Source organism: Heloderma suspectum, chromosome 2 (genome assembly GCF_057233095.1).
Source record: "Heloderma suspectum isolate Gila_16-S chromosome 2, 16-S_ref, whole genome shotgun sequence".
Classification (NCBI taxonomy): Eukaryota; Metazoa; Chordata; class Lepidosauria; order Squamata; family Helodermatidae; genus Heloderma; species Heloderma suspectum.
In genome coordinates this window covers 321298927-321310939 of record NC_139459.1, presented here as the reverse complement: position 1 = coordinate 321310939, position 12013 = coordinate 321298927, and the positions used below count along the sequence as shown (strand labels likewise).

The 12013-nt window shown below is 45.4% G+C and overlaps 1 protein-coding gene across 1 annotated transcript; it reads right to left on the bottom strand.

Moving 5' to 3' along the window:
* Positions 1 to 3042: 3042 nt before the first annotated feature.
* LOC146355000 (uncharacterized) lies at positions 3043 to 11607 on the bottom strand. The gene is given in 4 exon segments (XM_084829834.1): positions 3043 to 3180; positions 6956 to 8481; positions 8484 to 9741; positions 10081 to 11607. Coding segments are annotated over 4 exon segments (4449 nt in total).
* Positions 11608 to 12013: the final 406 nt, after the last annotated feature.

Genomic DNA, 12013 nt, shown 5'->3' with positions numbered 1-12013 from the left:
ATGCTGTGTAACACGGGGTCCTCTACCCTCTCAGCACAAACACTGAGAAAGGAACAACAACACTCTTTAAAAACCCCTAGAGAATGCAGCAAAACCAGCATTCAGTGCCGCAGTGATCATCGTAACTCCACTCACTGGCATAGAGCAATCATGGAATGGCATGCTGGCGATGTCTCATATCAGCCATATATGGATGGAGCCGATCCAATGGTTATGAGGAGATGTTGTCATGATGTCACCCTATCCACCTAATTTAAGATTTTAATCTTCGAAGATCATTCCTGAATTATAACAAAAAAAAATTGTGGAGAAGCCACGATACTTCGAAGATAACGCCTTAATTAAAAAAAAAAAAAAAAAGCCAAAGGGGGTAAAACTTCATCTCATTTGAAGGGATAGAACAACCCCCTGCTCAATGCAGGAAGCCTGATTCCCAGGCGGTCGTCCATCCAACTACTGACCGGGGCTGACCCTGCTTAGTTTCCGAGATCAGACAAGCGCGCACACATCTCCAGCCCTTTGCTTGTTGCTGAGGAAACACTGAGTGCTGAGGAAGCTATGCGATCAGTAGCCGGAAGATGACATGGGGCTGTCGAGAGCTGCATTTGGACAGGAGGGAAATACAAACACCACCATATATGGACAGGCAGGGGAGGGGACTACGACCAGATACGGTAGCGAAGGCGGAAAATCAGAGCACATTAAGGGGAAATACGGGGATATCAGGGTATTCAAAGCAGGAGCATGGAAGCGGGAAATTCTGGTTCCAATTTGAGGCGGGTAGTCTGAAAGACGGGCGGTGAAACCTCATTGGAAGTGAAAAAACCCATAAGTGTAGATTGGCCCTATCTTGCTTTTACCTTAATAACATTATTAGGTGGCCAAAAACATGTGTGCAATTTTAGTAGGTAGGGGTTTGCTATGCAAACAACTCTCCTTTGAATAAATGTTCCCTTTTCTACAAATATCACCACAGCAAAGATCCAACCAGAGTGCATTCAAATGATAAAAACACACATAATGCCTGGGAGAATTACCCAAACATCTTCGAAAAGATGCTGTGCCAAAGCATACAATCCATTTTTAGAATGAGCAAACAAGCAATTTTTAAATATGCCATCAAGCTCTAAAGTGCACTACAGGAAAGGCAATTGCTCATATCCAGCCTGCTTACCCTTAAAGTATCTTTTTACCTTGAATCACTGTAGATCGCTTGGAAGGCATTGTGGTGTAAGAGTTAAGGGTTATGCTCGGCTTGTGCTTGTGGTGAGGTTCTCAACTAATGCCTTAACTTTTTATGAGTCTTGATGACATTTATGAATAATTCATTCATGGCACTGTTAAGATGAACTCCTGCCATTGATTCCCAAGAATTATGTGTGCAAACTAGCGCCACGAGAGAACCAGATGTTAACAAAAGGACAGCAGTTGAAATAGGACTTAGAGATGGAAATCGGCATCCTGTCTCTTGGGGGATTACATCAACATACAGAGTTTTTCTTCATTTGATACAAATACGTCATTTAATTATGTCATGTGTAGGATTTTTAAGCAGTGAAGTCTATACTGTATTATATATAATATATTTTTCTTGCGTGGAGAAATTGTGCTGCAATATTTATCTTAAAAGTAAGGGACTACAGGCCCAATAAGACTCTCTCTTCATTTCCAGCTGCTCAATTACATAAATCCCTATTAATTTGGCTTCACTCCCATCACCATGTTCTACATCAGAGGTGCAGAACTAGTTTTAGGTGGCGGGTTGGATTGCTGAATGATGTTGGGGATATGGCCCTGTCCCTGATGACACATCAGGGGGCGTGGTTTGATATCATCCCCCTACCTCCATTTTTCTTCTTTTTTCTCTCTCTCCATGCTGGGAAAAGGCCGAGTTCCATGCCTCCTCCCAGCCAGCACTGAGAAAGGGACTTGGTTAGTGCTAGGAGAAACAGCTGCTCTTCCTCATGCTTGCTGAGTCCCTGGGTTTGCCCAGCGCCCAACAAAGCTACTCAGTCTGTAGTACTGGGGAGAGAAGATGCTCTTCCCAGCACGGGCCAAGTCCTCCTACCTCACATTCCTGCAGTTATCTCCAGTCTACGTTAAACCTGGGAGAGTTTCAACTGTTTATCAAGATAGCATATCTCTTGGGAATTTGAAGGAAAGAAGCATTGCTGTGGAAAGTAGCAGTCTTGTTATCATCAGTACAGAGCAAAAGCTTCAGAGCATGATTCAGAGCTTCAGGTTTAGAGTCCAGAGAATCCCACCAGACTATCTATCTATCTATCTATCTATCTATCTACCTATCTACCTACCTACCTACCTATCTATCTATGCGTGTGTGTGTATTCTGAGGGTGGCTTTCACAATAACACACATTCTCACACACAGAATTATAACAAGATAATAACAAAATAAAAAGCATTAAACAGCAGATAAAAACTGGCAGTAATAAAAGCACAGAATCATGAGAGCCTGTGTGGTGTAGTGCTTAGAGTCTTGGACTGGGACTCAGGGGATCCTGGGACACAGAGGATTCAGGTTCTAGTCCCCACTTAGCTATGAAGCTCACAGGTGACTTTATGCCAGTCACTAACTCTCAGTCTAACCTGCCTCACAAGGTTGTTGTGAGGATAAAATGGAGAGGAAGAGGATCATGTAAGCCTCCTTGGGTTCCTTACATGAGGAAATAAAGTGGGTTATAAACATGTCCTAGGTAGGGGTGGACAAATGTCACTTTTGCTTCCTCCCACATTCCTTTTCTTCTTCTTCTTTTAAATCTCAAATTCTTTCCATCCCATTCATAAAGAAATTGACAAATTTTGGTAAGTTCTTATACAGAATAAACCAAACAAAATCCTCACCCATCCCTAGTTGTGGCTGGATCAGCTACAGCAAATCCATCAGATCCACAACCAAGCAGTGAGCCACTGACTGCTGTATGCAGCCAGCCTTTCTTGTGAGTGCAGGGCAGTTTGTTCCTAGAACCTAGAGAGAGCTTATCTGCGATCATGAGTTCCAGCAGATACCTCTTGGATACCTTCTTTATGGTGCTTGGCTTCTTAGAAGTAAGCTGTAAGCAGGCCCAGCATCAAAGGTAGGCGGGGTCGGGCACTTGCAGACGGCCCACTGACAACAGCTCTTGGACTTGCTCCTGACCTGCTTGTACACCTGTCTCTCGCTCTGGCCCAGACAGTGAGAAGGAGGATCAGTAGATACCACTCCCTACTTGCTCATTGGCTTTCTGTCTGGAAGCAAACAAGTGGTAGCAATGATGAGAAAGAAGATCAGGAGCAAGAACAACTGGTGACAATGGCGCTGATAAGGTAGATTCACTTAAGGAAGGGGCTCATTGAAAGTGTCATGCCACAGGCCTTCAAAACCTGGAGCCACCGTAATATTAGTGAGTTGCGAAGTTGCCACTTGCCCTTGTGGCCTTAGTGATGGTATAGTGAAGGAGCATCTGCTGCTGACTTGATCTCCAGTCATCTCCCCTAGCTGTGGGGAAGCTCAGGACTTTCTCAAGCCTTTAGTCCCATCAAAAGGCAGAGATGTGGGCAACTGACTGAATTCAGTGATTTTGGAGTCATGCCATTTCTGCCTCTCAACCCTGGTATTCTGAACTGGTGGTGTGACTTTTGTCCAGCAATGGGAATTGGAGCTTTGTTGAAATATCACCATATGAAATTAAATATCGTATTTAATTAGTGTAAAATACAACAGAATTATCTTTTAATACATTCTATGGAATATTCCCATTCCTGAAGCCAGTTCTTCTGAATGCTTAAGAGTGTAATTCTATACCTTTACACAGTATCTGAGGGGCCATAAGATGCAGCAGATCTCCCCCACCCCGGGGCCAGAGACAGAGCTCTGACTCTGAAGACCTCCCCCACCCCCAAGCCCCTCCCAGCTACCACAGAAAGCTGCATGGTGGCTTCCTTTCCTGAGGTTGAGACTCCAACCTCAGGAAGGGAGGAAATTGATGTGTTTGGGGTGGGGCCAGTGGGTGTGGAGGACCCAGTGGATCCATTGGATCCAAAGGCCTCTCAGCCCCTATCCCTGGCAGAGTGAGTGCGTGAGATGGATTCAGCAGCCTGTCTAACAAAATTAATAATAATGCTGTATTGGAGAACAGAGAGGCTAAAAAAGCCTCTGTTGGTCCTCTTGCCTTACTGGCAAGAGTCCACCAGGGCACAGGATGGACAGAGGCCTTTGATCCTGGAGGCCTCCATCATTTGGGCACTCTAAGGACCTTGCACCCTTGTAGCAGAAATCAAAGTCAGAGAGACCACGGAGTGAAGGAAAATGAGAGTTTCTTTATTTAACGCGCGGGCTTAAGGCTGGAATCGTTTCCAAAGAGCCAGAAGCCCTGAACTATGGTTACACATTTCTTTTATAGTAATGATGACATACATGCGACCCTTTCTCCCGTCCCCTCTTTCGTGGTTTTGCAGTTAGCACAGTTGTTTACAGTACAGGAAGTGGGCCACAGGATGTTCTATCTTAAGACATGGTTACAGCCTGCAGTAAGCAAAATGTTACAGGCATGACTAGGTTGTGCAATCAAGCTTGCTGACAAAGGGCAGTTTCTTCATTGCTGATCTGTTGCTAAACTATACTAACGTTGCAGAAATATAAGACCCCTCAGTCTGGCCTTAAATATGGCTACTACATTCCCCCCTTAAATGCATAATTTTCCTTACAATTATAGCATTTCTCAGCAACCTAGGTTATTTTATATCTTGCAGTGCTAACAGCGTATAGCGGGCAGCAGTCTTTGAGGTTAAGGCATTCAGCATATTTTTTAGGCAACGTATAAACCAGGGGGTACAGAGACATAACAGTATTCCCATTAACACTACAGGCAGAATTAGAACAAATGCCGCCTTGAGCCAATTAAGATTTGGAATCCAAGAGGTCAGCCAATCAAGCCAATCATTTTTCCCTATTGTGATATCGGCCACAATTTGGTGCAGTCTGTTGATTTGTTTATCTATAGCATTGCTATTGTCAGATAAATTGAAACAACAGAGGTTCTGATGGGTTTCACAACCTAAATGATGAAGGAGGTAGAGGTAATCTATATCAGCCCTGTTTTCTAGCACGGCACCTCTTAGGTCATGGAATTCTTTATTGAGCAAGGACAGAGCTTGTGAGGTGGCGTTTATACTTTTTGCCATGGCACAGGCCAACCGGTTAACCTCTAGACCATTTTTTAAGGCTAGCCCCCCAATCCCAACTAATGATATTGCTAATGCCAGCTTTTCTGAATCGGAGTAAAGTCGCAAATGGCTATTACAATCTTCAGTCAGCTTTAAAGCTCGACGTTGTCGGTGATGGGCTTTCTTTATCGGCCACGGGGGAAGAAAAGGGGCTAGGCGACTGAGGCAACATGGTTGGCTGTCGGACAAGTTGGCTGGAATAAATGACCACGTACGGGAACCACAGGTCCAAAACCATCCATCAGGTAAAAGTACATGTGCAAAATTAAAGGGAATATCCTGAACTGTTTTGCAATTTATGGATGGACCAGGGACAATTTTATATCTTTTTTTACAATTAATCATTCGTGCACACGTAGCATTTGTAGCGGCGACAATAGGGGTGTTTAAATAGAACTCTGCAGGGGGTAGAGTTTTTGAGACAGTACCCCATGAAGGATTATGAGAATAAGACAAATCTGTAGTATAACCCCTAATTTCTATTTTATCAGGTTGTCTACAGACAGGTATTAGACATGTGCTAATGAGCTTACTGGTGGGTAGGTTCTTTGGGAGGCAGAAGTGGGTGATTCCAGTGATGTTAGCTAAGTGTAGCCAATAGTTTTCAGCTAATTTTTGGGGCAGACCTTCTTCTTTAAAGACACCACCTTGTGGGAATTTCTTTTTCTCTTTTATATCAGGCAAGAAATTTGGGACATCACTTTCTAGAACCTCTCTTTTATCTACACCAGGTCCCCCTTTTTTACATGCTGTTAGAGAAACATAATTTACTATTACTAATATTACTAGCTTAGCAGCACCCATACTTGATCTTCTTGGGATCTGACCGTACGCTGGACAGCTAATTTCCTGGTTAGCTGCAGTAAGGCCTAGTCCCCTTTTTCAATTCTCCAGTTGCAGATCTGACCGTACGCTGGGTGGACAGTCTCCCGGTGTGTCCACAGTAGGGTCTAGTCTGAATCTTCTTACTGTTTTTTCAAAGTGATCTTTAAAGGATTTTCAGGATTCCTGTTTATAGTCCATTCCCCCTCCCTTGCCCTCTTGACTCGCGTCCAGTGTATCCAGGGCTTAATTCTAGCTACTTTTACAGCTGTAGGGGTGGAAAGTATAACAGTATTTGGTCCTTTCCATTTGGGAATCAGAGGGTCATCTCTCCATTCTTTGATCCACACCTCGTCCCCTGGTTGGAAGGGATGAATTTCTGTAATGGGAATTGGGGGTCGGTTCTCCAAGATAAACCGGCGTTGATCTTGGAGAACTTTGCCCAGTGCTTGAATTTCTTGCCTTAGACTGACATTCGCTAGTTCTTGTAGGTCTCCTCTTAACCCAACTAATATTTGAGGAGGCCTGCCGTACATTAACTCAAAAGGGGACAAACCAGTAATTTTGTGAGGGGTACAGCGAATTCTAAACAGAGCTAAGGGCAACATTTCTGTCTATTTTCTCTTAGTTTCTTGACATAACTTGGCTAAGTGGGTCTTAAGGGTTCGATTCATCCTCTCTACTTGTCCAGAACTTTGCGGACGGTAAGCACAATGGAGTTTCCATTGAATGCCAAGTAACGAGTTAATTTTTTGTAATATTTTGTCAATAAAAGCAGGACCATTATCAGATCCAATGAATAGAGGTAGGCCATGTCTAGGGATAATGTCCCTCATTAAGGCCCTTATAACTTCTCTAGCTTTTTCAGTCCGGGTGGGATAGGCTTCTACTCATTTGGTATAAGTACATACAAAAACTAATAAGTGGCGATAATGTCCTGCTTTGGGCATGTCGGTGAAATCGACCACTAGGGCTTCAAAAGGGAGAGAACCATATTGCTGAATTCCTGGTGGAGGCCCTTTTCCTTGTCTTGGATTATTTTTGGAACATTCTACACATCGCGCAGACGCTGAATTGGCAAGGCCGTGCATGCCATTGATGTAAACTTGCTTCTGTAGCAAGGCTGCCAGGGCAGTTTTTCCTAGATGAGTAGCTTTGTGTGCCATTTGTACAATACTCCAAGCGAGCCGATGAGGTACATAGATTCGTCCATCTGGCAACTCCCACCACTTTTTGGCTGTTTTTTTTGCTTGGAGGGAATTAACAGCCATCTGATCTTCTTTTGGAGTATATGCTGGACACATATCCGCCAAGTTGACTTGGAACAGCGGAGTTGCTATGACTGTTACTTCTTCTCTTTTTATATTTTGTCCCTTTTGGAGGGCAGCTTGTTTCGCTACTTGATCTGCCCATCTATTTCCTTTTGCTACATCGCTGGTCCCTTTTTGATGTCCGCGGCAATGCATTACCGCTACTTGTTTAGGGTGCCATACAGCATCTAATAAAGCAGATATTTCTGCAACGTTTTTGAGACCTTGGCCAACTGAATTTATTAATCCTTTTTCACGATACAATGCTCCATGGGCGTGGAGGGTAGTGAAGGCATACTTGGAGTCCGTGTAAATATTGACGGTAAGTCTAGCGGCTAATGTGAGAGCTCGAATAAGAGCAATTAATTCTGCTCTTTGGGCTGAGGTTCCTACAGGCAAGGGATTGGCCTCAATGACTTTGTCGTTTGTTACTATTGCATAGCCGGCATACCTTTTTCCATTTTGGACAAAACTGCTTCCATCGGTAAAATAAGTGACATCTGGGTGTGGCCAAGGACTATCACGCAAGTCTGGACGGCTGGAGTAAACTTCATCCATAGTTTTGATGCAGTCGTGTTCGGGCTGACTTCCTGGCGCTATTGGTAGTAACGTAGCTGGATTTAAGTTGGATGACACTTCTAACTTGATACGCGGGTTCTCACAGAGCATGGCTTGGTATTTGGTCATGCGCTCATTGGTGAACCAATAATTCCCCTTGTATTCCATCAGAGTGAGTACTGCATGTGGAACTCGAACAGTTAATTTTTGTCCCATTGATAATTTATCTGCTTCTTGGACTAAGAGGGCTGTTGCTGCAATGGCCTTTAAACATGCTGGCCAGCCTTTTGCGACCGGGTCTAATTGCTTAGATAAATATGCAACAGGTCGCTGCCAGGAGCCTAGCTGCTGTGTTAGTACTCCTACAGCTACATTGTCTCGCTCGTGCACATACAGTAGAAAAGGCTTAGTCACATCAGGCAGTCCTAGAGCTGGCGCTTGGAGTAGTGCTGTTTTAATATTTTTGAAAGCTTTTTTCTGGGACTCTTCCCACTGAAACGGTGCCGTCTCGGGGCCTTTAGTAGCTTCATACAAGGGCTTGCACATGACAGCGAAGTTAGGAATCCAAATCCAGCGGCCCCCAGAAATTCTCGCACTTGTTTTCTAGTGGCCGGCTCAGGCAAGGCACACACAGTCTCTTTTCGTTCGGGGCCCAATTGTCGCTGATGTTGAGACACTATAAACCCTAGATATCGCACCTGGGTTTTACATAGCTGCGCCTTTTTCCGGGACACTTTGTATCCCCGTTCCCACAAAAGGTGTAACAATTCTCGTGTCCCTTGCCAACACTCAAGTTCCGATGATGCTGCAAGAAGCAAATCATCTACGTACTGCAACAGAACTCTTTTTCCCGGTTCCGAATGGAAATTTTGAAGGTCTTGACTTAGGGCAGTCCCAAACAACGTAGGGGAGTTTTTAAAACCTTGTGGTAAACGACACCAAGTTAATTGGGTTTTTCTCCCTGTCAGTTGATCTTCCCACTGAAATGCAAAGATAGCTTGACTTGTGGGGGCCAGTCGGATGCAGAAGAAAGCATCTTTCAGGTCTAAAATAGTAAAATGAGTAGCTTCGGATGGAATTAATCCTAGCAAGACATAGGGATTTGGGACGACTGGATGTATTGTCACGGTTGCTTGGTTGACCATCCTCAGGTCTTGCACTGGACGGTATTCTTCAGTGCCGGGCTTCTTCACTGGCAGAAGGGGTGTATTCCACGGTGACTGACATTCTCGGAGTATCCCATATTTTAGTAGACGATCTAGGTGCTTCTGTATTCCTAGTATCGCCTGGCGTGGCAGTGGATACTGTCGCATATGTACTGGTATTGCTCCTGGTTTTAACTCAACTACAACTGGAGGCACACATCTGGCCATTCCTGGAGGGTTATCTTCCGCCCATACTCCAGGCACCTGAAAGGCTTGCCATGGCTCTTCATCAAGAACTGGCATGGTCCAATGTAGTCTCCACTCTTCCTCTTGCGGATAAGTGAGTGTCAAAAGCTTGCCCTTCTGAGGCTGCCGAAAGGCTACAGTCGCTGTTCCGTCTTCTTCAAAGGATATTTGGGCCCTTAATTTTGATAACAAATCTCGTCCTAATAATGGCATTGGACACTCGGGCAGATATAAAAACTGATGCTTTACTATATGGCTCCCAAGCTGACAAGTCCTTTGTTGTAACAAATGCCTTTCCTCTACTACTCCAGTCGCCCCTACTACTCGTACCTTTTGATGGGTGAGGGGTGCCACTGGGTAGGTTATTACAGAGGAGGCCGCTCCGGTGTCTATCATAAAATTAATATTTTGGCCCCCAACAGTGGCGGTGACCAAGGGCTCCCCGGGGCCAAGATGAAGGGGGCCCGGTCTGTCCTATTCGAGACTTTCTGTCACGGCCATCCCCGTGAAAGGATTCATCTCATATCTCTCTGTGGACTCTCCTTGCCTCTGCCAATTATTAGGCTGCCAGCTTGGCTGCCCCCCTGCTCGCCCTTGGTATTCTCCTTGATTCCCTTCTTGGTACATTGATGGTCCACCTTGACACTCACGCCACCAATGTCCATCTTTTCCACACTGTGCACACTGATTTCTCCTCAAAAGTTCTCTTCTTCCTCTTCCACGTCCTCTTTGCCCTCTGCCTCTTCCCCTGCCTCTTTCTCCAGTTTGTGGCCCTACTAGTGCTGCAGCTAGTAGTTCTGCCTTTTTAACCATTCTCTTCTCTTTCTCTTTCTTTTCTTCTTGGTCTCGATTCACATATACTTTCTGAGCAACTTCTAAGAGTTCTGTCAAATTTTTTCCTGCAAACCCAGTCAACTTTTGAAGCTTTTTCCGGATGTCCTTGTAACTTTGGGCTACGAAAGCCATGTTGACTACCTTCAGGTTATCTGGGGCTTCGGGGTCGAGGGGGGTATACTGGCGATATGCATCTAAGAGGCGTTCTAAATACTCTCCAGGGGCTTCGGTTGCGCCTTGCAGCACTTCGGAGACTTTGGTCATATTTATAGACTTCTTCATACCCGCCCTCATAGCCTGCAACAGCAGGGTTTGATACTGGGTAAGACGCTCTAATCCCGCAGGGGTATTTGGATCCCAATGGGGATTCTCTAAGGGCACTCTTTCTTTCATCCATCCTTGGGGGTTTACATGGTTTTCAGGAGCCCTTTCTAAGGCGATACGCTCTACCTGTTGATGGATTCGTCGCCTTTCTTCTGTGGTGAATAATGTCAATAGAAGCTGTTGGCAATCTTGCCAATTGGGCATATGCGAGGCCATAATACTAGAGCATAGCTCTACTAACTCATGAGGTTTTGTAGTATAGGAGGCATAATGGGTTTTCCAATTTAATAAGTCTGAGGTTGTAAAAGGCGCATAGGTATAAGCTTGAACTGGAATATAATGCGCCTCTGCCTCTGGGTCCGGGTTATGCACCATCTGGGTTACTTGCCTCAGGGGAAATAAAAGTTGAGCTTCGTTTTCCGACTGACGAACAGTAGGTGAGCTCTCTTCGTCACTTTGTTGGAACAAACATCTTTTCTTAAGGGCATTTGCTGATTTTACTAAATCTGCAGCCCAATTCCTTAAACTTTCCAGTTCTTCAGTTTCCTTACTTAACGCTGTTTGAGGCGATAAAAGAGAACCTTCAGACCCTACAGAAATAGACGTCTCTGCAGGCATCATGGGGGAGTTGGGGGCAGTAGTTGAAAGCGGCGAATTATTGCCTGCTAGGCTTGAAGCCGATGGTGACAGTTCCAAATCAAAACGTGGGGCTATGGTACGGTTTCTGCGGGGAGGCCGGGGAGACGACATAGGCTCAGGAACTCCTGTGTTTTGACGCGGCGGCCTCACGGTGACATGGGCCCGCGGTGGGAGTGGGGCATAGGCGGGTGGCAACGCCGTTAGCTCTGTTAAGTCTTCATTTGGGGCGTCTAACACTGGTTGCATTTTATTGGCTATCTTTTCCTTTCTAAGCACTAAAATTTTGGCCTGGGTTTCTAAGCATTTCTTAAGCCAGGGGGGAGAGGTGCGGACCACAGAATCCCATGAGTCAATGTAGGGAAATTGGTCTGGATGCCCAGGCTCCCCTACCACAATGGCATATACACGACTAATTGAGCTAAGATCTAAAGAGCCTTCAGTGGGCCATCCCACACCAAAAGACGGCCACTCTATTTCACACAAGGTTCGCAACCGTTGTGGAGTCATGGGGGGGTCACCATAATCTCCACTGAAACCCTTCTTAAAATTCTTTAACATACATCCCAAGGGGGTGCAAGGTTTGCTTCCCCCTCCACCCATATCCTCCCTCCTAAATTGAAAACAGACACAATTAGGGAATAGGGATTGGTCAGTGAGTAAGGGGTCTCACTGGCCGACACAAGAGGATTTTATACACCACGCACTTTGCTACTGGCCTGGGCACCCGGACGGTCAACGGTATGCTTCAGAAACCGCAGTAGCCACTCACACAGTCATCATTCTCTCCACTACATCCATATGTCCCTGCCACCCACTTTTCCCACTTTGTACCAGAGCGAAAAACGGCTTCCCCAGCTTCCTACTGAGTACTTGAGTACTGGCGTGCTGGGTACTGGCGCCCACTCGGGGGTGT